General features: G+C 60.5%; 1 protein-coding gene across 4 annotated transcripts; it reads right to left on the bottom strand.

Moving 5' to 3' along the window:
* Positions 1 to 916: 916 nt before the first annotated feature.
* SLC35E4 (solute carrier family 35 member E4) lies at positions 917 to 23,404 on the bottom strand. Of its 4 annotated transcripts, XM_054843981.1 has the most exons (5): positions 21,839 to 23,404; positions 17,408 to 20,385; positions 12,700 to 15,677; positions 12,037 to 12,142; positions 917 to 987 (listed from the first exon to the last, which is right to left on the bottom strand). In XM_054843981.1, the coding sequence occupies exons 1-2, from the start codon at positions 23,013 to 23,015 to the stop codon at positions 19,958 to 19,960; spliced, it is 1,605 nt and encodes a 534-aa protein (XP_054699956.1). In that variant the 5' UTR covers positions 23,016 to 23,404; the 3' UTR covers positions 917 to 987; positions 12,037 to 12,142; positions 12,700 to 15,677; positions 17,408 to 19,957. The 4 variants fall into 4 exon arrangements, with proteins under 4 accessions (XP_054699956.1, XP_054699952.1, XP_054699953.1 ...); XM_054843977.1 differs by having other exon boundaries at positions 12,700 to 20,385; XM_054843978.1 differs by lacking the exon at positions 917 to 987 and adding an exon at positions 3,671 to 4,847 and having other exon boundaries at positions 12,700 to 20,385.
* Between the last annotated feature and the right edge of the window lie 47 nt (positions 23,405 to 23,451).

The following is a 23,451-nucleotide window of genomic DNA, read 5'->3' on the forward strand; positions in this document are numbered from 1 at the left end:
TCAGATTACACCCGAGTTCTCCCTGGGTCTGGGCACAGGGTCAGGACACAGTGTGGTGCGTCAGAACTGGTCCGTATCCCAGAGAGGCTGTTAAACACCCCGGGGGTGGCGGAGAGTGATGGACTCCTGGCTTTGAAGGCTGGTGGGGAGAAAGCTCCCAAATCCTAGGGAGCAGCTGGGGTGGAGAAGCACGGGTGGCAGCTCTGCGGTCCCTCGAGGTGTGTGGAGAGGGGCTTGCGGGTCCTGGGGCCACCATGGAGGGCAGGGCTCCCACTGTGAAACGGGCACCTCCATCCCTCCGGGCCTGCCACTGCCAGGGGGACCGGGTGGGAGAGGGGATCCGAGTGCCGGCGGGGAGGAGGGGGCAGCTGGGGGAGGCTAACGGGGAGTGAAGGGTCTGGGGGCAGTGAGGCGCCAGGGGAACGCAGGGATCCCCCGGTTGCGAGAGAACCAGAGGTCGGAGGGGGGAACCCCCCGTGTGAGGGTCAGGAGGATCGGGGGGGGGGGCGTCTGAGGAGAGGCCCGGGGCCGGGGCGGGGACAGCCGCCCAGGGGCGATCCCGGGGGGTCAGGGGTGTCTCAGGGGTGGGCTCCCGGGGGGGGAGGCCGCCCGGGCTGCCTCCGGTCCCTGCAGCGTACATGGTCCCTCCCGATCCCGGTCCTGATCCCGATCCCGCTCGTCACCGCCCGCGGCCCACCCGGCCACCGCCAGAATCCTCCGGTTGCTAAGCAACCCAAGCGGGGAGGCGGGGCCTCCCCCAACAGCCTATGGCGATCGGCGCTTGCCGCGCCCCGGGCGGTGTCCACACCTGAGCGTCGCCACTCGCTTGATGGGCAGTGTCGCTGTCCAATGAGAAGCTCCGCAGTGGCAGCAGTGAGGGAGGGTGGGTCGCCATCTTGGCGGCGGGGCCTGCGGCCCCGGAGGAAAGAGCTGCGGAAAATAAACTTTATCCCCGCCGAGATCAAGTCTCCCAGGCCCCGGTCAGTCCTAAAAGAGCAAAAATGAAGTAGGGGGAGTACGTCAATGAGTCGGTGCCTAGGAGCCCTGAGGGGGCTGGCCGTGCTGCTGGGCGCGGGGAAGGGCCCGGCCGGGTGTGACAGGAGCCCCGGCCGCGGGGCCCTGGTGAGGAGAGCTCGCAGGAGGGCAGGGGTGCCGCGGTGAAATACCCTCTGAGGACACTGCGCGTCCACACGCCTCAGGCAGGCTAGGGTTACGGAAGTTTACACCATGTTGCAATATTAAATCAGGCAGAATGTAGAGTGACAGGCATTTGAAGCATCGGAACACCAGCAACCAAGAAATCACCCTAGCTCCACTATTAAAGACTGATTTTATGGGACTCTGCATGCAGGGCCATAAAAATGCTAATAAACTCCAGCTGATTAAAATGCTGATGCTGCATATGCCCAGTTGTTTACCCATTAATTAGCAACATCTGCAAATAACATGTTGGCCTTTAAAGGCTGAGCACAAGCCTTGCCCTTGCCCTGCTGTGTGGTCAGTGAGAAGGGTGCATTAAAGGAGAGGAGGGCTTTGGTTTCCAGGAAGAGCCTTGGCAAAATGCTGAATGCTAGTCGGTGCTCCTGGTAATACCAGCTCTGTCCTTGAGGGCAGGAGTAAGCATGGAGGGGCCTCACGATAACGGAGGTGATGTCCCATTGGCAGATGTTCCCCTATGCACGGGGCAGCCAGCACAGCACAGAGGAGCACCCCTGGAGACTGAGGGATGCTGCTTGTTCTGATAGGGACTTCGGGGGTGAACCCTGACCCTGTGAAAGGCTGCCACTTGCCCTGCAGACATTTTCGCAATTAAATCTGTCTTGAAAAGAATGTCCTTTTCTTTCCAAAGCTGAGGAACGCCTTGATTGCGTCATTTGAAATGGGCCACCACTCTCCAAGAAATGCAGAAATACAGCCGTGAGGTGGAGATGGGATCAGCTGCCTAGGGACCGTCACCAGAGTCCCCTGTGTGCTCGCCCTGCCTGAAGGTACAGATGCGTCCTTGGGACGTACATGGAGAGAGGATGGAGGAGGATGGAAAGGGTGGAGCGGTGGGTCACATCCAAACCTCCTCTCAAGTAGGGAAGAGCCATGGAGCACTGCAGCTCCCTCTGAGGTTTGGGTAGTTAGAGACATTCCAGCCTTGCAGGTGGAGATGGGGGTGATGCCACGTGCCCAGAGCAGCCTGACCCGTCCTGCAGCTTCACACACTGCTCCAGGCCAGCAGCAGCTCTTCTGCCAGGAAGGAAAGCACGTCGATTTGGGAGCTGGATGAAACATCACCAAACCTGCGTCAATCCTACCTCATCCAGGATGTAGAAAAACCTCGGATCCACCCTGAAACAATTTGCTGTATCCAAACCAGCCTGCATCATTGCCCTGAGCCAGAGGTGCCCAAGAATCCAAACTCTGTGGGCAGGGGAGTGATGTGGGATATGTCCGAGCAGGGAAGGGAGAGCCGAGAGACCCTACATGTGGGTACAGCCCAGATGTGGTTCTCCTCCTGTTTGAGACTGGCTGCGTTCAGCCACAAAGGCCTTGCGACTAGACAGCTGAGCATCAAAGTCCTCCCTTCGCCTCCAGATGCTGAATCCCTCCCCGCTGCAGCAAAGCGAAGCAAAGCTCAACCCATGGGAGCAGGCAGGCTCTGATCAGCTTGGAAGGCCATGATCTACCCCAGCTTGCGTTTTCCGTATCATTTCCCTGTTCCTGCTGCCACCCACCCATGCATGGGACAAGGAAAGGGACAGCAGGGAGGAGTTGGATTATGCTAGTTAAAACTGATTGTGAAATGGTGGTGAAAGAGCAGAAGCACCAACAATGTACAGTATCCCAGCCCAGTGTCACTGTGGGGACAGTCCCCTCCTGCCACCATCCTTGCTCTGGCTGCAGCCAAAGCGCAGCTACAGGGTGGGCAGAAACTGCTTTGCTGATGCGATGGAAAGCCTCTTCTCCTGCTCCTCCACACACCAGGAGTTCTGAAGGCACGGAATCCTGCGGTGCCCTCAGCGCTGGGCTCTGCAGCTGAGCTGGAGCAGGTGGAGGCACGCGAGCACCTCACGGGCTGCCACCACCCTGGCACAGAGCTCTGCGTGAGGAGCCGCGTCCCTCACGGGAGCCAGTTGTGCCAGTTGCTGTGCTGCGTCAAGCCTTGCATCATGCTCCGCTGGGAATGTGGAGCTCTGGCATCACACCAAGCCCCCGGGGAATCTGCGGGGCTGACCGATCCCTGACCACGGCTTGTGTTCACTCATCCCCGTGTCTTGCTGTCAGCAGATGATGACATGTTCCTCATCTGTGGTGTGAGCCAGTAGGAAGGAGCCCGCACTTCCCCTGGCCCCCAGAGCCTGTTAGAAAGAAGTGCTCTGGGAACAGCATTAACAATAACATTGGGCCCTTTTCTCAGTGCTTATTTCCTGGCAGAGGGAGAGGGAACAGATCTACTTTTGCTACATGCAGCATCGTCTATGACCTGTGTCCCCTGGTTCCCTTGCCAGCTAATTTAGGGTTGAATGTGGGTTAGTTAGCTGAAGCACGGCAGGGCTTCCCAAGCACCGCCTGGGGATAATAGTTCCTGTTCCCGGAGCGGTCCTTGGTTACACACAGGGCACGAGACTTGTCACATCGAGGGACACCGCTGGACAGCAGCACAGCAAAACTGGCTGAGCTGGAGGGGGGTCCTGTCCAGCCTGTGTGGGAATTTAAACAAAAAGCAAATGGTGAGGAGTGGGGATTTCCTGGCCGTAGGACAGAGGAGGACCTGCGGGAGCAGGCAGGGAGGTCTCACTGGCCCCCACGGCTGCATGCTTTGCCCACTGCTCCCCAGAGCCGGGCTGGGAGGAGCCGATCCCACCAGCCCGCAGTCAGCTCTGACCACAGGTCTGTATCCTGGCGTTTGCTGGCCACCCCGCACCTTCTCACCACAGGCGAGGGGGCTGGTTTCACAGGGGGTCCCGCTGCTTTCCAGCCTTTCCACCCTACCTGTCGCAGGGCTGCAGGTCCCTGGGCAGCTCTCCTTCAGGAGGGGGGCTCGTCTGCCTGCACAGCGCCAGCTGCCCGCTCCTGCACAGCCAGCAGCTGCTCCAGGGCAGGGTCCTGCTGCCTCTGCTTCTCCAGGAGAAGACGGGACACCCAGTCCTGTCCCCTCCCTGGGGGGGATGCTGGGGAACAGGCCATGTGCTGCTGCCTGCAGAACAAGAAACTTGACCCCTTTGCCTAATCCATGGCTTCAGGCAGGAAGACAACTCTAGTGCCGGAGTCATCTCAAAGGAGCCGCTGCTGGGAACCCATGCCGATAGCAGGCAGCATCTAACGTCTTGCTTCTCGGGCTGTGTTTCCTGTCAGCCTCTTGCTCGATAATAATGATGCAGCATGCACAGAAAACAAGCCTGGTGAAGCTGCAGTGCTGGTCTCATGAGAGGCGCACAGGAGCCGCTCTTTCTTTTCAGCTGCACATCCATCTCAGGGGTTTCCAGGTCAGTGCGAACTCCTGTGATTTACCGTTCAGTGAGCATACGCTGGTGATAATTATATTTACAGTTCCAGCCTGAGCACGTGGACAGGCGAGGGAGCTACCTGCTAAGCCAAATGCAGGCAGTGCTGCCCTGTGATGAGGCTGAATCAAACCGCTCCCACCTGTCTGTCACACTGTCTGTACTGGGTCTTGTCTGCGTAGGACTACGGTCGAGTCACCTGCCTGTTGTAACACTGCCTTGGGGCATCTCTGACACAGCGTGCCGAACACGGGGTGTATCAGCGCCTTCTCTCCTTGGAGCCTCTTGGGTGAGGAAAGGGCCCAGAGCTTGGCCCAGATCCTGTCTGCTTGCTTCTACACGCTGAGATCAGAGCTGCGGGGAGGGGAAATGTGGGTTAACATGTCAGTGCTGGTGCTCTGGGCTGCTTTCATAACCCTGGACGGCACCTGCCCGTGGGCTCTGGCTTCCGCTGCTCCCCTGGGGAAGGTGTGGGCAGCCAGTACTATCCCCCTCTGCTCCGAGCATTGCCTGTTCGAGTGACTAGCGTTGTGCTGACACTCTTCCGCATTCCTTCCAGCTCTGGCTGAAAACACAAGGTGAAGGGTCCTCTCCCTCTTGGAGTAGTCTGTCAAACCCTTGAAGGCAAGAGGACACCCCTCAGGGCAGGGGAGTCTTTCCAGATCAAACCACCCATCGCCTCCACCTCCGCCTTACCTAACAGAGAAACCAGCGAGTCCCTACCGCAAGGAGTTTGCTGAACACACAAGTGTAGCGGGGTCATTGTAAACTCTGAGCAAACTGACTTTTTAAAGGAGGAAGGCAGGGGAGGGCTGGAGGCACTGGGCTGGCTGTGCAAAGCAAGAAGGCTGAGAGCACCCGGCTGGGAGTTGGATGGGTGAAGAGGGACACAGGCTCAGCCAGCAGCACCCTCTGCAGTCAACCGTGGGCAGCGATAAAGCGGGCTCTTTGAGAGGAAAATCTCCCTGGGGGCATGGGGGGCACTGAGATCAGGGTGTGATTTTGATCAGCATCTGCCTGCTGAGTCTGCAGCAAGCCACAGCTTTTGGTCTGCCAGGCAAACATCAGCTGCTTCCTCACTGTGCTGAGCAGGAAGACAGGAGGTCCTGGCCCACCCAGGGCTCGATCAGCACGGGCACCCAGCCCCTGCAGAGCCAGCTCCAGGGACCAGCTAACGCCCGCAGCCCGCAAATGGCACAGCTCCTACAGCTCCACGGGTTTCACGGCCGCAGGGCTGAGGAGGAGAGGGCAAACGGGGCCAGGCATCGCCCCACGCCTGGTGCTCCTCACACCGGAGATGGTAGGGCAAGGACCCGTGCAAGGGCTGAGTCTTGCCACGGGGACCGTGGGATCAAGGACAGCACTGAGCGCAGAGCAGAGGGAGGCTGCTCGTGCTGCCAAGAAGTGGCGGACTGGAGAATCGACGACTGGTGACTGGCCTTTCCCAGCACGGGGAGATGCTCAGAGGGGCTGAGCCCTGGCCCTGTAACCTCCCCGCAGAGGAGCACCATTAGACAGGGCCCCACTGCCCTTCTGCTTCCACGGCAAGAGGGGAGGGACGTCCCCCACTCCCCGTAGGGTGCCAGGCACCGCTTGGGGACCCCCGTGCACAGGGTGGGTGCCGTTTGGGAGATGGATACATGGATGGATGGATGGATGGATGCAGCTGTTACCGTAGCAACAGGGATGAACTGCTCCTGGGCTGGCTGCACAGCAGAGCAGAGCTGAAACCACCCAATGTCAGAGAGGAGGTCGATGGAGAGGGGACAAAGCTGAGGACTCTGAAATCACAAACTGGGGAGACAATGAACAAGCAATCACTCACTCTTCTCATAACACAAGAACCGGGGGCGCGCAGTGAATTTACCCACATAGTAGGTTTAAAACAAACTAGACAGACTGTTTCTTCACATTGCATTATTAAACGCTGAGACTCACTGCCCTGCGATGCCGCGGAGGCCAGACACGTATGGGAGAATCTGAAGGCCATGGAGCGCACGTTCGCTGCAGGCCAGGCTGCTGAGAGCCGGAGGGGAAGGAGATGGGCTGCGGGAGCCTGGGTGTGCTTTTGGCTGGATGGCACGTTTCACAGCCGACAGAGCCAAGAGCTGCAGGCAGCATTCAAACAATAGCTGAAGTGTTGCGTGGTAACACGCGAATGTCTGGACCAAATCCAGAAGCTCTCACTCGGTTTTAAACCAGTGTTTTCCTCACAGCATCTTCCCACGAGGAAAACTCCGGGGGTGGCCAGCACAGGTCCCCCCTGGGTGACAACCTCCTCTCTGAAAATTTATGGCATTATTGGCTTCTTGGCATTTCCTCGCTTTTCACCTCAACGCATCTCTTTCAGTGCTACTCAAGCCAACTGATGTAGGTAGACACCAGTCTGTCACTGGTGCCAGCATGACGGACAATGTTTCCTGTCTGTCCTGGCCAGCGGCTGTTGTGAACGACAGATCCACATTTTCCTGGACAAACATTGCAGGCAAAAGCTGCGGGGCTGCTAGGCAGTTAACTCTGCTGGTAATTTCTTTTTCCAGCCGGATGTCATCACTAAGGTCTGGTGCAGGATCCGGGCGGCAGCACAGTGGAGGCAGGCTGTCCATGAGTGAGGTCAAGAAGGAAGAATCATGGAGAGGACGGTATGCAGGGCAGATTTATCACAGGTGTAAGAAGGAAAGGCAACAAGAAGATGGCTTAAATACTTGGGGAAAAACCAAGACTTTATTGATCTGTGGTTTGAAGCCAACTGAGGTGCCAAAGACCAATTTTCTATTGTTTCTAGAACCTTTCGGCGCCTGAATCATGTCTATGAAGCATCCTCTGGAGACAGTTTGAGAGGATGCCTTCAGCTAGCTGCAAGCCCTCGTAAGGCAAGGCTATAGCAGGTGGCCTCTTACTGCTGAGATGTCCCAAAGATGGAAGGCACTGCCCCTAAAGTCTGGCTTGCCAGGCACCTTCCAATCTAAGATTTCTAGTTATCATCACGTGTAACATCGCCAGGAGTCTGAGTCCAGCTGAATTATTAGAAAAGCTCTAGGAAAGAAGAAACAAAAAGATTTCACTGTTTTCAAGAGCCAGAGGTTAGGGAAAAGTTTGTTGTTTCTTTTTAAAAATAGTCTTACAGTAAACTGAGAAGCAATAGTTCATCAAGGCCTGATGCCTCCAGATTTTTGAGCCCTGGAGTGTAACGTGCCAGGCGTGCTGTCCTGATGTGAGGTACACCTTTCGCAGTAGTCATGAAAATTCTCTTTAAAAATCCCAAGTGAGGGGGACAGCTTGAAGGCACTGAGCATTTTTTTAATCCAGTGAAGAAAAAACCAAGTGAGGACATGACAGCAACCTTTCAACATCTAATTATTCCCTCAAGGCCACTGGGAAACATAAAAAATGATCAGCTTCACTTCAAGCAAAAAAGGTTTATGTTATGAAAACCCCAACACTGCAATGCTGGCTGGAAAACCAGACCACCTCGAGAAACTGTAGCATCTCCTTTACTCCGAGGTTTTTAAAAAGAAGTTAGATGAATATTTTTCAAGGATAGTCAACATACACTTAACGCCACAGCACCGCAGAGGCCGGAGTGGATGATGCAGACCTCTCCAGCTCTGCACTCCCATGGCAAGCTGTACCCCACCCTGCCGGGGGGCCTCAATGGTTACTCCAGATGTCTCTGGTGTGGGGAAAGGGAAGAGGAAAGTTCATCGGTTCTACTCGCCTACAGCCACATTCTCCATCTGCTGCTGACGCTTGACCACTTCTTCAGTGCCCCCAGGCACTCTCCTTCAATACTTCATTCCTTGCTTTTTTTCTCCTCAGCTTAAGTTACCGATCCTTCTTTTTCCCCAACAACGGATTCATTTACCCTCCCTGAACCTCTGATAACATTTCTGGAAATCCAACTAGCTGTGAAACGTGTTGTTTGAACAGTCTCTAAAGGCACAAGCCCAGAAAAAATCTCTGTCCCTCTCACATCACTTCTCTATTGCCTCAAAGCAAACCAGTCCTTTGAAGAGGCGTTTTACTCCTGACTCCTCCCCAGCCCGTGACCCTCTAACCCATCGATTTAAAAGGTAAACACGAGAGAGAGTGAGGGATGGTGCTGGTTTATTGCTGTTACAGCACCGAGCGTTAGCTGTCTAGGAGGAGAAGCTGAAAATGGGAGCAGGGTGGCAGAAGGCGGTCCGTAGCCCTGGGGAGGCCTGCAGGAGGAGCTCTCTAGACACATCTCTTGGTCCCTTCTCCATGTTCCAAAGGCATCGCTTCACTCGCAGACAGACCATCGGCGGAAGGGACGGATGACTTCCTGCTTCTGCGACTGAACACTTCCAGTGATTTTTCAAACCTTTCAGATGCTTTCTTCCACTGCGCCACCTTTCTCTCCTGTTCTTTCAAAAACTGCTGCTTTAAATGTTTGTGGAAATGTTCTGTCTTCTTTTTGGCCTCTTCAAAGTGTTTTACCTTTACGAAAGCAAATATAAGACCTTATAGCTGCTCTCCTAACCATGAAATAAAGAATTCCAAAGTGATGCTTGCCTTTGGGAAGAGAGACATCCTGCCACATCCCTCACTGTGGTCAAGGTGACCTCCAAGCAAAGAAGCTCCAAAATTTGTAAGTATCACTCGAAACATTGGTCTGAAAAAGATTACTCAAATCATCCTGCCTCCTTGACCGTAATTCATTTTATACTCCTGTAAGAAGCAGGTCTGGAGGATAGTAGTCACGCTCTCTCACATTCTTCCATCTCGGACCCCATAAGGGGTTTGCACCCCCTGGGCGTCCTGACTGTGAACAGAAACCTGTCCGCGTGTGTGGCACAAACCCAGGGCACACCTGTGTGGCAGGGCCAAACCAGGCATCACAACACAGCTTGGGGTTTGGGGGTAGGCTACAGGTAATTCGCTCACTGCTGCACTGCCTCGAGGTCTTGAAACTCGCCCGTCACAGACGTGTGCAGGCCAGGAGGATCTCCTCAGCACCCAGCTACCCAGAGGTTACCGTCAGTCCACAGAGTTACGGGATTAGGGAACGGCAAAGCAAGAAAAAGATGCCTCAGCTCTGCCTCGCGAGGCTGTCATCCCCACGACAGCAGTCAGAAACCTTCAGCCGGGACCTGTTAGCATCACTAGTGGTACCGGGTCTGGCTGAGATGGAGTTCATTCTCCCCGCAGCAGCCTCGGTGCTGTGCTGCGTATTGGTAGCCAAAAACATAGGCCTGTAACGAAGGCCTGCTTGTATTGTATGTGATAAGAAACTCTTCATTATTACTTTAGGTAGAAGGCTAACGGTTCTTAGAATGAGCACCTGCTACACATCATGAGAAAAAGGAGGAGCTACAAGACACTTCATGGTCCTTATGTACAGACTTGCAGAAAGGGAGGACACTAATTGCCCCCAGCAGCATCCTTATCTCCCTGAGGCACGTAGCGAACAATTACCAACACGGAAGTATTGAGAGACTAGGGGCAAGGTAATTTGGGCCAGGGTCCCCACGACCACCGACTCATAAGCCCCCTACCCAAATTATCCCACCAACTCAAAAGATAGAGGCAGAGAAAGGAACCGAGCAGGCGTTCCAGTTTGCATACTAGGCGAAGAAATATGAACCAATTATTGTAACGGGAGCGTACCGCTTTGTAATCTTTGTAACATTTGTGTATAAATATGACAAGAGAACCAACGTTAGGGGTGCCTGATTAGAGGAACTATCCTCCTGACACCCAGCGCTGCAATCAAAGGAAATGCCTGCTTCTTCATGCCGAATTGGTGTTAAGGAGTTTTCTTTTAGTCCCGAATTTCGGTGACATACTGGTAGCAGCAAGGTGTTGATAACGCACCAGTGTTTTGGCTGCTACTGAGCACACACCAAGGCTGCCTCTCCAACATTTCTGCCCCCTCAGCAGCAGGCTGGGGGTGGGCAAGATCTCGGGAGGGGACACAGCCAGGAGAGCTGACCCGCACTGACCAGAGGGATATTCCATACCGTATGGCGTCTGCTCGGCAATACGAAGCTGAGAGACAGGGGGAGGAACAGGGCGGGCGCATTTGGGTTTTTTACAACGGTTGTCTTCCAGAGGAATGAGCACACGTACTGAAGCCCTGCTTCCCGGGAAGTGGCCGGACGTCGCCTGCTGATGGGAAGCAGAGAATAATCTTTTGCTTTTCCTTTGCTTCCACGCGTGGCCTTTTGCTTTTGCTACATTAAACTGCCTTTATCTTGCCCCACGAGTTTGGGGTTGGTTTTTCCATCTTAATTTTCTCCCCTCCGTGCCTTGCTGAGGAGGGGAGTGATAGAGCAGCCTGGGGGGCACCTGGCGTCCAGCCGAGGTTAAACCACCGCGCTGGTTCATGTCTCAAGTACATATTTTAGTGAGAGACGGTGGCAGTTGAAACCAGCAGACATGAATTTCTCTATTAGACTTTCTTTTTCAAGCAAACGCCACCTGCGAGGTGAAGGCGGGTAAGCTTTTTTCCCTGTGCGGGGCTGCACAGTTTATTGCCCAAGCAGGCTCAACTCACGTGCAGCCGGACCCCGGGCAGGGCCCCACCGCTCTGCCGGGAGCAGTCAAGGCAAGAGAGCGGACTTTGCAGCACCATGTTATAAAACTTTGATTTAAACTGAAAAACTGCCGAAATCATGATGCTGGGGTTTTCTGACCAAAGTAAGGTGAGGGGAGAGGATTCAGGTGGTGCTGGCTGGGTACTCGGGACGAAAAGCCAGGCTGCACGGGAGAAGAGAGGAGAGCTGAAGGGAACTACTCAGTGCCTGAAGGTCCAGGTATGTCTAATGCCACCCTAAATCCGAATTCTGAGCTTATAGACTCAACCTGGCACCCTGCGCATTCCCGCAGGAGACACGATCTCACCTGCTCATGAACCCATTACGGCTGGACTCGCAGCGAGAGGCCCTAAGGGGAAATCGGGCTGCTGAGGTTGCAAAACCTTTGCTTAGTCCCCACTGCTGGGAGGAGGTCACACGTCAGCGCTTCACCCATTTCTAATCGTTTACCCTTGGTCTCCCTAGATATCATAGGAATGACATCCAAGTCCAGGTTAAGTCCATGGCTGACGATGCCTGTAGCTTATCGTCCCAAGACACAGTTGACCTGCAGATAGGATGCGGCAACAGTGTCCTGAGGCCAGGATGGAGGTGCAACCATTCACGCTGAAGGTGGCCCTAGAACCGGTAGCTGCCTCCCCCTGACCGTTTGCTTCCCACTCCCCTGGAGAGAGCCCTGGCACCCCCATCCCGGTCCAGCGGGCTGAAGACCTAAGGGCTGAAGACTCAAGTGATGATTTAAGGGCTCTGAGGAACCGAGACCCAAGCGTTTGCACAAGACGTTCCTCCAGCCCCATGTCACCTGTGGGTCTCACTGCCAACCACCTCAGAGGAGGGGGATCTCCCTCTGCTTTTCCACAACACATCCACCAGCAGCCAAACGCAGGACAAACCCTCCCCTTGTGCCAGAGGGGACCATGAACCCCATCCCAGGGGCAGCACCGGCAGGGCCTGGAGGGGTGAGGGGACATTGAGGCCATCACCTTCTCCTCCAGGAGCAGCAGGGCATGGCGGCTGGTGCGGCTGGCAGAGTTGGGCAGGGCTCTGTTGGGCAAGTCGCTGTCCAGGTCAAGGTCCAGGTCTGCAGAGCTGCACCGGGCGAGAGGGGGTTCATGTCATACGGCCCCAGAGGTGTGAGGGTCCCACAGCCCTGGTTGGTGCGAGGGTCCCACAGCCCCAGGACGGTGTGAGGGCCCCCCAGCCCCAGAGGTGTGAGGGTCCCACCCCCCCAAGGATGGTGTGAGGACCCCCCCAGCCCCAGAGGTGTGAGACCCCCCCACCCCGCACCGGGGCCCGCCTTGCTGCCGGCTCTGGGGCGGTGGGAAGAAGGTGACCCGGGGCCGCGCACCACCCTGCTCCTCCATGGCCCCGCTGCCCCCCGCCGTTGTGTGCGTGGCGGTGGTTGCCATGGGGGGCCCGGCCCAACCCCCCAGGGCTCCCAGGCGGCGGGGCCCAGCGGGGGATGGGGCCGGGTGTATTTCTACGTGTATTTCTAGGCACAGCTAGCACGCCCCAATGGCAGCGGCTCTGGGAGCCCTCCTGGCCCTGCCCTGGCACCCCCGGCCCGGCAGCCCATCATGGATCACCTCCAACCTCCACCTCGGTGGCACGGTGGCCACCCACAGCTGCCCCCTGCTCTTACCCACCTTGCCAGCACCGTTGTCAGTGTCTCCCAGGAGGTGGTGGACGCCCTCCGTCCCAACATGGAGTACCTGCGCGTCCTCGTGACGGACGCCCTCGCCGCTCACATCTCCAGCTGCTTCCACTCCATAGCAGTCAAGATGGGCAGCGTGGGGACACGCGGGGTCAGATGCCACTGTGGGGAGCAGGTCCCCACCTTCTGCTTGGCCTATCTGGTGAAGCACCACTCCGTGTCCCTGGAGAGCACCCACGCCTGGGTCTGGTCCCACCATCCCACCCATCACCAGCTTCGGGCAGCAGCTCATCCACCACAAGTACAAACTTCGGTGTCAACAGGCTCCGAATGATCAGCTCTCTTTCCGGGGTGATACCCAGTGTTTCTGAAAATGAAGTAAGAGTAACGCTGCTGCTCTGAGTACAAACGAGCTGTTGTCACCTCCTGGCAAGAAACCAAGGGAAAGCCAAGGGCAGTTCTTCCAGATCCGTGTCAGAGCATTGAAAATAAACCCTTCTCTCCTGAGCGGGTCAGAGCAAGAAATCTCGGACGCTGAAAGTATGGGCGATTAGCGATACGAACAGCGAGTAGTGGGGTTTTCTATAAATAAAATCAACGCAGTTTAAGTTATGCGGTTCGTTTTCACACGTCATTTGTATCAGGGTCCCGACAGTAACTCTGAAACCATCACGTGTTGGGAGAGTGTTGGTTTATTCCAGCACAAACTGTGCTTATCATGCAGGACAGAAACTAGCTGTGAGTCAGGATAGTTGGAGCGTTACCAACAGTTGTTTTTCCTAACTGGGATATGATTTGGGTTTTGAGACAGCAACCCTACGTCCAGTCATGAGCACAGGAACAGCGCAGACTCCAGCATCGCTGGTTGGGAGAGACCCAAGGATGTCCTGCTTTCCCGTGCCTGACCCTTTCTCTTGCCCCACCTGATTGCCCCAACCCTTTTTCAGAAGGTGCCTTGGCCTCCCTTGGGAGATCCACGGTTATTTGGGTGAGCTGCTCGGAAAGAACCCCATTTACTGCCGGCGGGCTGGGAGGCCAAGATGGGAGCACTGAGAGGAAGCCTGCTCGCGGTTTGATTCATTGCGGCGAGGTCATCACGTCGTTATAAACTAGAAGCCTGGTCTGGGCACACCTTGGCCATGTGTTAATTCTAATTATCACGGCTTGAAGTTTTCAGCTCCAGCAGCTCTGTCTTGAGTGGCAATAACAGACCTGTTTCGAGTGGGAGGCCCCGGGCTGGCACGTGTGTGCGAGAGGTCCCACAGCCCCTGGGTCAGCGTGAGGGGGTCCCACAGCCCCATTTGGCGGGAGGGGGTCTAGCCAGGTGGGCGTTGGTCTCTTCTCCCAGGTGACAAGGGACAGGATGAGAGGAAACGGCCTCAAGTTGTGCCAGGGGAGGTTTAGATTGGGCATTAGGGAAAATTTCTTCACCCAAAGGGTTGTCCAGCACTGGAACAGGCTGCCTAGGGCAGTGGTGGAGTCCCCATCCCTGGAGGGATTTAAAAGCCGTGTAGATGTGGTGCTCAGGGACAGGAGTTAGTGGTGGGCTGGGCAGTGCTGGGGTAATGGTTGGACTGGATCTTAAAAGTCTTCTCCAACCGAAATGATTCTGCGATGCTATGACTGCATATCCTACCAATGGCACTTTGGAAGTGCTCCTCCACACCCACAAAGAGCAACCTGAAAACGGGCTCTCTGCAGGTCTCAGAGAAGCTCAAGTGATCGGTGTGGTGGGTGACAGAGCACCTTGCCTTCCTTCGAGTGCGCTGCTTGTCTCCCAAGGCACCTTTTAGAAGTAGAGCAAAGACCTGACTCCTCACAGACATGTAAGAACTTCCTCTTGGAAAACGGAAACGTTGAAGGGACAGACCCAGCCGGTTGGGTGTGTGGGTATCACAGAGACAGGGCAAACCTCTTGGAGGAGCCCTGCGTACTGCATGACCACCTGGCACCTTGGTGCTTCTCAGACCAGATCTCTGACCAGACGAGGGTGCAGTTGGTGACTGTAGAGTCATCCCACCCCTCTCTTCTCCAGCTTTGCAGTTGAACACCAGGCTTTCCCTATGGAGAACAGCAGTGCCACAAGCCCCAGCAGGTCCTGCAGATGTCTTGCTCGTGTGTGCCGGGAGTGAAGGGCACCACTGGCTGCGTCCCAGGGAGGGGAGACCAGGGATTTGTGTATGTGGAAGTGGATGGAGTCCTGACTGCCTGGCACATCCGTGGCGATGAGGCAGGTCCAGGGCCAAGCTGGGAAGTTGGGTGGGAGTCCAGACCTAGCTCAGTGGGGTGCAGAGCCAAGCACGGGCATGGCATCGGGGTGAGCATCTCGGTTTGAGCACAACTCTCAAGAGAAGTGGGAGGAAGGGGGCGGTGGTGCTGCTGCCAGCCCTTTCTTGAACACCTCTGTCTCCACAGCCATCGGAACCCAGGTGAGACACCTGCACCCGACACCCACCAGGCTCTCGTTCTGCCTCTAAGGCACCATCTGTGTTTCACAACAGCCTGCAGATCATTTACGGTTTTATATAGCGGGTTTTGTTATGCGTGCAGTAATTACCACGCTATTCTAACTGCCTTAAACATTTGTATTTCAGACTCCTACTTTATGATGCAAAGTTATGTTATTAAAACAACGCATATGACTTTAAAAATGTCTTTAAGCTCATGTGTTTTCATCTTTTAGAAACTCAGCCACAGGCAGCCAGCAGCCTTCTCGGAGCAGAGCGCCGAGCCCATGCCATAGAGGCAGAGCAGTGAAGTCACCAGTAAAGCCAGCCTGCCCCAAAATGGTCAAGAGCAAACTCTGGAGGGGCTTTCTGGGTGCTGAAGCAGAGACTGTGGGGCTGGAAGAGAGTCTGAAGGGTCATCCTGCCCATCTCCTGGCCTCCAACCAGGCTTGGGCTGCTTCAGGCATCCTCAGATGTTGCTTGCCGCTGCTGGACATTGCGTTCCTCATTGGGCTGGGCTGTCCTGCCGGGGAGAATGCATTTTTCTTCATGTCTACCCCAAGAAAGGCTTTGCTGTACTTTCAGCTCCACAGTCAGGATGGTCCCTGACACCGGTTGAAGACTGCGACACAGTAGGTTTAAGACCACGTCGTGTGAGGGAAGGATATCATTTCCCGGCTTAGCAAGCGTTTGTCCTTGCTGCCTCCCAGCTGCAGATCCGGCGTCCCCCTGCTGATGCGGTGAGCCTCCCCGCATCCCCGAGGGCAGCAGTCAATCCCCTGTCCTGAAACACTGAAAATTTCCGCCGTGCATTCCCAGGCACCCGGCTGGCACGCAGCAAAGCCGCCCTGGATCTTCTCCTCCACCCCGCACGGAGACACGCTGCTCCTCTGCCAAGGGCAGCGGCTCACAGCTCAGTCCCCAGCGTGCTCCATCGCCGCCTCGGAGGAAGATTTCAGCAGCGGTTTAAGAGCAGATCAAGAAAAAAACAGAATTTCACACTTCACCTGGAGCTCCTCGCCAGCCAGCACCTCCAGCACGGTGGGACCAAGCACGTTGAGGTGCCACCCGTCCTTGCCGCCACCGCTCACCCGCTTCAGAGCCGTCACCCCTCGGCGCGTCTCCCATCCCCTCCATGCATTTCAGGACGGGGAGCGCAGAAACCCGACGACGTGCCGGGTCCCTGCTACGTGGTTAACCCCGGGCAGCGGCATCTCGGGGGTTGATGAGCCCCGGCACGGGGGCATGGGGGTGACAACAGTTTCCCGGGCTGCCTGCGGTTGGGCGTTATTTAAAAACAGGTGAAAACCCAGAGGACGCTTGGCCAGGGCTGTGGAGGGATGCGTGGGCGAGGGAAGTACCCCGCACTGCAGGGGCGACGGAGGCAGAGTCATGGCGCTTAGACCAGGGCGACCGTCGGCCTCCGTACCCTCACCGCACCGAAACTGGGCTCGGGGAGCCAGGACTGGCGAGGGGAACCAGACCGCAGCAGGGACCGGCAAGCCGCTGCCGGCCAGTTGGCCAAGGCACGGGGACAGCGTGCCCACGCGAGGGCCGTCCCGTCCTTCGGAGCTGCTGCGGCGGCTTGTCCCGCCCCGTGCGCCGGGGCTTCTCCTCAGCGCCGTGTCTGCCTCGGAGCAGAGCTGTCCCGGTTGGCTCCCCCACCCGCTGGGATGCCTTCCCCTCGTCCGACTTTGCCGGGGCAGCACCAGATCCGGCACACGGGCAGCTGCCGCCGTGCCTGTGGGAAACCCGATCCAGAGCGGAGGGATGGCCGGGGTGGATGGATGCCACCGGGCTGAGGTCACGGCCTGAAATACCCGGAGAGAGGGCCACCACGCCAGGCCAGCGCACCCGCCGCCACCAGGCTCTTCATGGGCAGCGTCAAAGCCCCCCGCCCCAGCGCAAATGCTGCCCACAGGACCCCTGCGCCAGCCCCCAGCCTGCACCGGGACACCCGGCAGCGGGGCACGGGGCCAGCACCACGAAGCACCAAAAACCAGGGGGACAAGGCAAAGCCGCGGATGCAGGCGGGATGCAGGCAGACCCCAGCGCCAGTAAATGAGTCAGGGGGCTGGGCCAGGCGAGCGCTGCCCCAGGAAGGGCTCCTCATCCCAGCGATGCCGCAGGCTGCTTTGCCGGTCTCGCTTCTCCCGACCCCTGGCAGGGGACAGCGTGGGCGCGAGGTCCTTGGTGACGCCCGGGAGGGGACTTTCCCCCCAGCCCTGGCCCCGGGGCCGCACCGGGACTCACCTTTTGAAAGGAACCCGAAAACCAAAACGATTTCCAACCCTCCCGTCGCGGAGAAGCCTCTGAAACGTGAGCCCAACGAGCAAACAGGCCGGTGGCTGCCGCGCTCCCGGCCGGAGCAGGGGCCGTTTGCCGATAACACGGGGCCCTGCGCGTCCTTTGCGGGACGGGCACCGCTCCGGCCATGACCCCGGGGCACCCCGGCGGAGGCGGCATCAGCGCTAGGCGCACCGGCATGCCGTGGGCTGGGGAAGAAGCCGTTCCCGGGACGCTTCTGGAAGCGGCCTCAAAACTCGCCACCTGGATGAGCGGAAGAAAATTGCTGTCTGGGAAGAAGGGCGGGAGCGAGCAGGGAGTTTCCAGGAGGAGCGGGTTGTGGTTGCGGGGTGCCGTGAGTCACGGGGCTGGGGAGGGACCGGACGGGTGATGCCGGGGGACAGGATGCTCCCCAGCGTCACGCTGCCCCGGGGCAGGGCGAAGCCGCGCTGTGGGCAGACGGTGCCGGCTCCCGGCAGCACCGGCCTTCTCTGGACACGTGCAGCCGGTGACTCCTCTCCCCCGTCACTGCGTCCGTCCCGTGTCCTGCGCGAGGGCCCCGGTGCCGGCCCCGCGGCTTTCACTGCACCGGGGCATGGAGACACCGGCCACGGCGGGCACGGCTTCCCCTGGGGAGCTGGGGCTTCCCGGGGCATTTCTGTGCCTCAGTTTCCCGTCCCTACACGGGGTGGTTCCTCCTTTCCTGCCACGACGCCGGCGTGCGATTCGGGTGGGAGATGGCCCTGGGAGCCAGGCTGGAGTACGACAAAAATAGAGCTTTATTTCGGGACAAGTGCAATCGGAGCTGGGTCCTTCGGCCCCGGCGCAGAGATGGCGAGCGCAGCAGCGGCCGCCACAGACGCTGCGTGCAGCGGTGCCGGTGCTCCCGGTGAGGTGTGTGCCGGCGTCGGTGCCGGGGCGTACGCACGCTGGATGGCCCTTTGCCCAGGTGAGCGCGTGCCCTGCCACAGCCCGGCACCGTCCCGGAGCGATGGCTGGTGGGTCTGAGCCGTCCCCGTCCCCTCGGTTGGGCTCTCACCACGGGGTCGGGCAGGCAGCCCTGCCTGCCCCTGCCTGCCCCTGCCTGCCCCAGCCGTGGCAAGGCGGGAGGGGTGGGACCGCAGCCGCGGTAGCCCGGACGACACGGCAGGGACGATGACGATGAGGGCAGCAGCACCGGCAGCCCCGCGGGATCGGTGTGGCACAGCGGGGTTGGGGACAGGAGAGGGGACACTCACCCGCCCCCTCCCCACGCATCTTGTTCGGCCACGAGAACCAGGCGTGCACACAGCCCCGCGTTTACTCCAGCCAGCAGAGCTCAGTAGTGACGCACACACACGCGCGCGCACACACACGCGCACACCCACGCGCACCCACGCTGCTCTGTGTTTCCCCAGGCAGGACAGCAGTCGGACACACGGCGTCGCGTATCCGCAGCCACGTCCCTGAGCGTGCCCAGCCTGCGCGTGCACACAGGGACACTCGTGCAGAGCCAGTGCACGCCGGTACCTGTCAGCCTGCACACACACACCCCCCACGCACACAGAGCTGTGCATGCTCAGAGGTGCATTTGCACACGCAGAATCTGTGCACACGAGCACACACGTGCACGCAGAGGCTGTGCACACCTGCAGATAAGGCTCTGCACAGCCACACTTGTGCACCCAGCGCCTGTGCACAGCAGCACACCCTTGCCCACATGCATGAGATCTGCTTGCACACGCAGAGCCTGTGCGCATCAACACGCATGTGTGCACATCTGCACATAAGGCTCTGCACACACACAGCAACACACCTGCACACACAGAACCTGTGCACACCAGCACACGCGTGCGCACGTGCCCGTAGGGCCGTGCACACACACTTACACGTACAGACTCTGCACCAATGCACACGTACTCGCATGCATGAGACCTGCTTGCACGCGCAGCCTTCACACACCAACACACACATGCCCCCACGCACACACGGCCACGTGCAGAGACCCACTCACAGTTGCAGCGCCTGGGCACACCCAGACGTGCCCACACGCACTCAGAGCTGTGTACACAGAGCCACTTGCACACGCAGAGCCTGTGCACATCAACACACGTGTGCACAGAGCTGTGCACACCAGCACACACACATGCACAGCGCCATGCCCATCAGTAGACACGCGCACACCGAGACACACACAGTGCACACACAGCAGCGCACACTTGTGCACAGAGCTGTGCACACAACACACATGTGCACACTGGCGCACCCACGTGCACAGTGCCATGCACACCAGCACACGTGCACACAGAGCTGTGCAAACGAGCGCACGTGCACACAGAGCTGTGCACAGTACAGGTGTGCCCACAGCACCGTGCACGCTGGCACACGCGCGCAATGCCGTGCACACCAGCACACCCGTGCACACCAGAGCTGTGCACGCCCGCACGCCCTGCCCCGTGCACGCAGCCCGTGCACCCGCAGAGCCCCGCTCGCCCCCGGCTTCCCGTCCGCCCCCCCACCCCGCGCCCAGCGGGGACCCTACTCCCGCCCGGGGGGGCCCCGTCCCGGCCGTGCCACCCAGCGCGCTGCGATCAGGTCCGGCTGGTGGTACATGAACATCCCGGCCAGCGTCAGCCCGATGCCCAGGTAGCTGAGCCCGCTCAGGTGGCTACCGAAGAGGAGCCGGGAGAGCAGCAGGTTGCCCACCACGGTGACGTTGCCCAGGACGTGGACGGTGAGGGCAGAGGTGAGGGAGAGGACGCGGGAGGTGGCCAGGTTGTAGAGGACGGAGCCCAGGCAGCTGAGGAGGACGCAGGCCCAGAGGGTGCCGTCGTAGCGCAGGACGCCCTGCCAGGAGGGCCCCACCTCCAGCGCCACGGCCGCCCCGAAGAGCAGGCAGAAGCTGGGCAGGGAGGTCAGGCAGAGCAGGGAGAGGGCGTCCAGCCGGTCCTGCTGCAGCAGCACGCCTGGGGGAGAGGGGACGGTCAGCAGGACACCCAGCACCCATGGGACAGCCAGCACCCATGGGGACACCCAGCACCCACTGGACACCCAGCACCCATGGGGACACCCAGCACCATGGGGACACCCAGCACCCACTGGACACCCAGCACCCACTGGACACCCAGCACCCACAGGGACACCCAGCACCCGTGGGAACACCCAGCACCCACGGGGATGCTCAGCACCCGCGGGGACACCCACCGAGATGAGAAATCCCTGACGCCACTGGGAAAGGGGGGGGGAGGGGGGTCAGCGCCTTCCATGGGGCGGGGGGTGCCCCGGTTCAGAGGGTGCCCCGGTTCGGGGGTGCAGGGTGCTGCAGGGCAGTTCCCCCACCCCATTTTGGAGCAAACGTGGGTTCCACCCTCTCCCCCTCTTCCTCTTTTTGTGCCTGATTTTGCCCATTTCTGGGTGTGTGGCCCGTCCCCTCCGTGTCCCCACGTCCCCCCCTCCGAGTCATCTGGGGACAGCGGGTACGGCCGGGCCGGCTGCCACGCACAGGCGTGCACAGGAGACACGTGCCGTGTCCGGGGAGACGAAGCCACCCCCAGCCTCCCCGGGGCCACTCTCCGTGTCCCACGGGTGACGAGGGGACCGGGGTGGGTGACGGGCAGCGGCGTCCCTCGGGCGGCCACAGCACCCCTGGTACGGCCGCCGGCGGTGCCCCCGGGGACCTTGGGGGCGGCACGGGGGGGGTACAGCCCGCGCTCGGCCCCACGCCAGAGCCCGTCCCCCGCGGTGCCCGCCTGAGTCACCGGCTCCGGAGGAAACGCTCCCTTCGCGGCCGAAAAACAACGCGGCCGACTCCCCTCCGCCGCCTGCCAAGGACATCGCGCTCCGGGCGGCACCGCGGCTGCCGGAGCCCCCGGGCGTGGGGACGATGCCGCTCGGCACGGGGACCCGCAAGGGACCCGGCCACCCGCAGCGCTGGCGGGGGGGGACTCCTGGGGTGTCCCCGTGCCCGGCTAAGGCACTGCCACCCGCCGGGGCCCCGCACGTGGGACAGCGTCACTGGGGGCCAGCGGTGCCCGTGGGCCACCCCAGGGACACCAGGGCGTTTGCTCACCACCGACAAACCAGGGTCACCTCGGGGCGAGGACCCTGCACAGCCCCGAGGGGGGCAGCGGGGTGGGTGAGGGTGGCCCTGGGGTGGCAGCAGGGACACGGCGGGCAGCGAGAGATGCCAGGGGGACAAGGGGGTGGCCTCGGACTTGGGGCGGCCCCAGGGCCTAGGGGGGGCAGCGGGAGGTGCTGGAACTGGGATGGCCCGGGGTCGGCACTGGGGACCAGGGGTCGGGGTGGCACCGTTGCCAGGATGGGCGGCGGGTGGCACCAGCGCCGGGGGTGACACCAGCACCCCTGTGCCCCAGGGGCCGTGCCAGGGGCGGGGGGGGGGGGGGCGCGGGTGGCACTTACTCTGCTGTACGGACTTGAGGGCGCGGAGGACGGTGGCGGCCAGGAGGAAGCCGCAGCCGGGCTGGTAGAAGCGGAGCCCGCCGGCGATGCTGCAGGCGGCCCCGGCGCAGACGGGCCCCATGGCGACGTACTGCAGCGGGTGGTGCCGCCGGCCCCCCAGCAGCCCCGACAGCAGCAGGGTGACCAGCGGGGTGGTGGTGGCCACCGCCTGCGCCACGTCCAGCTGCACGTAGCTCAAGCCCAGGTTGCCCAACGCCACGCTGGTGCAGAAGGTGAGGCTGAGCAGGTAGATCCTGGCGCGGGGCCGGGGCGCCGGCGACGACGGTCCCCGCGCCCAGCCCAGGGGGTACCCCACGGCCACCCCCGACAGCATGTGGAGGGACGACAGCAGCAGCGGGTAGCGGAAGCCGTGGGTGGCGAAGATCCATTTGTTGAGGCCGGCCATGGTGGTGCCGGTGCCCAGCCAGGCCAGGACGGTGAGGGTCAGGGGCAGCGACGGCCCCGGGGGCGGCCGCCCCCCCTGCGCCTGCCCCGGGTCGGGTTTCCAGGGCCGGAGGGTCCCCTCGCCGGCCGTCATCGCCGCTTCATCGCCCCGCCGGGACCGCGGGCACATGGGCACCGGCTCCGCTCCCTCCCGCTGCCACTCTCCGCTCTGCCCCGTCCTCCCGCGCCGTGCCCAAAGCCGCCGGCCCCGGGAGTCCGCGGCGGTGACGGTGGCGGTGGCGGGTCCCCGGCTCCTGCCGGCAGCGACGGTGGCGTCACCCGCCCGGGGGCGGTGGCAGGGCTCAGCCCCGGGGCGCCGGTGCCATGTGCGAGGGAGGCAGCGCCGGTGGCCGGGAGCGAGCGGAAAGTTTGATGATGGCGGGGAGCGGAGCGAGGGAGGCTCCTCCCCGCGGGGCCGCCGCCGCGTCACGGGCCGCCCGGGCGCGGGGTACGGGGGCGCGGGGGCGCACGGCGGTGCCTGCGGGGGTGCAGGCCCGGGGATGCCGCCCGGTGCGGCGGGGCCTGCTGGGAACGGGCAGCCGCGCATCCCCGCCGGAGCCGCTCGCCGGCAGTAGCCGGAGCACGGGCGGCCTCCATGGCGACGGCGGCGGTGGGACTGCGTCAGAGCCCCCGGCTGACTCACGCCGGGCGGGGGTGCAGGCGCCATCGCTCCCCACCGCCAGCCCGGGAGCATCGCCCGCCCTGGCACGGGCACCCCGACCCCACACCGCAGCGACACCCCCCGGCACTGCCCCCCCCGGCCCGGCTCCGTTCACTGCCGGCTGCCCCCGGCTGGTTTTGGGGGTCGGATTAAATCCCGGGGGATGGCGCAGGGTTGGGGCACACCCGGGGGTCCCCCTCGGGCTGTGGCACTGGAGCCACCGTGGTCCCCGAGCCCCCGGGGTGGGTGGGGGCTCGATGGGGGGTGACGGGGAGGGCGACGGGGGGGGGGGGGGGCCCAGAGGGTTTATGGAGGAGGACGGCCCCGGCCAGGGACGATCAGCGCTGGCTCAGGCTCCCCAAAACCGGCTGCTCCCAGCGCTGCCCACCCCATCCCCGAGGGGGGCCGGGACCGGGGCAGCTGCCACTTCGGGTGCTGCCGTCCCACCGTGCCCGCAGGACACAGGGCA

This window comes from Grus americana, chromosome 16, assembly GCF_028858705.1.
Source record: "Grus americana isolate bGruAme1 chromosome 16, bGruAme1.mat, whole genome shotgun sequence".
Taxonomy (NCBI): Eukaryota; Metazoa; Chordata; class Aves; order Gruiformes; family Gruidae; genus Grus; species Grus americana.

Bases quoted from the DNA above. Each gene is read 5' to 3' on its own strand.
- SLC35E4 (XM_054843981.1), bottom strand. From the start codon at position 23,015: ATGCTCCCGGGCTGGCGGTGGGGAGCGATGGCGCCTGCACCCCCGCCC. The intron at 20,386-21,838 runs GTAAGTGCCACC...CCTCTCCCCCAG, and splicing joins CCTCAAGTCCGTACAGCAGA to GCGTGCTGCTGCAGCAGGAC.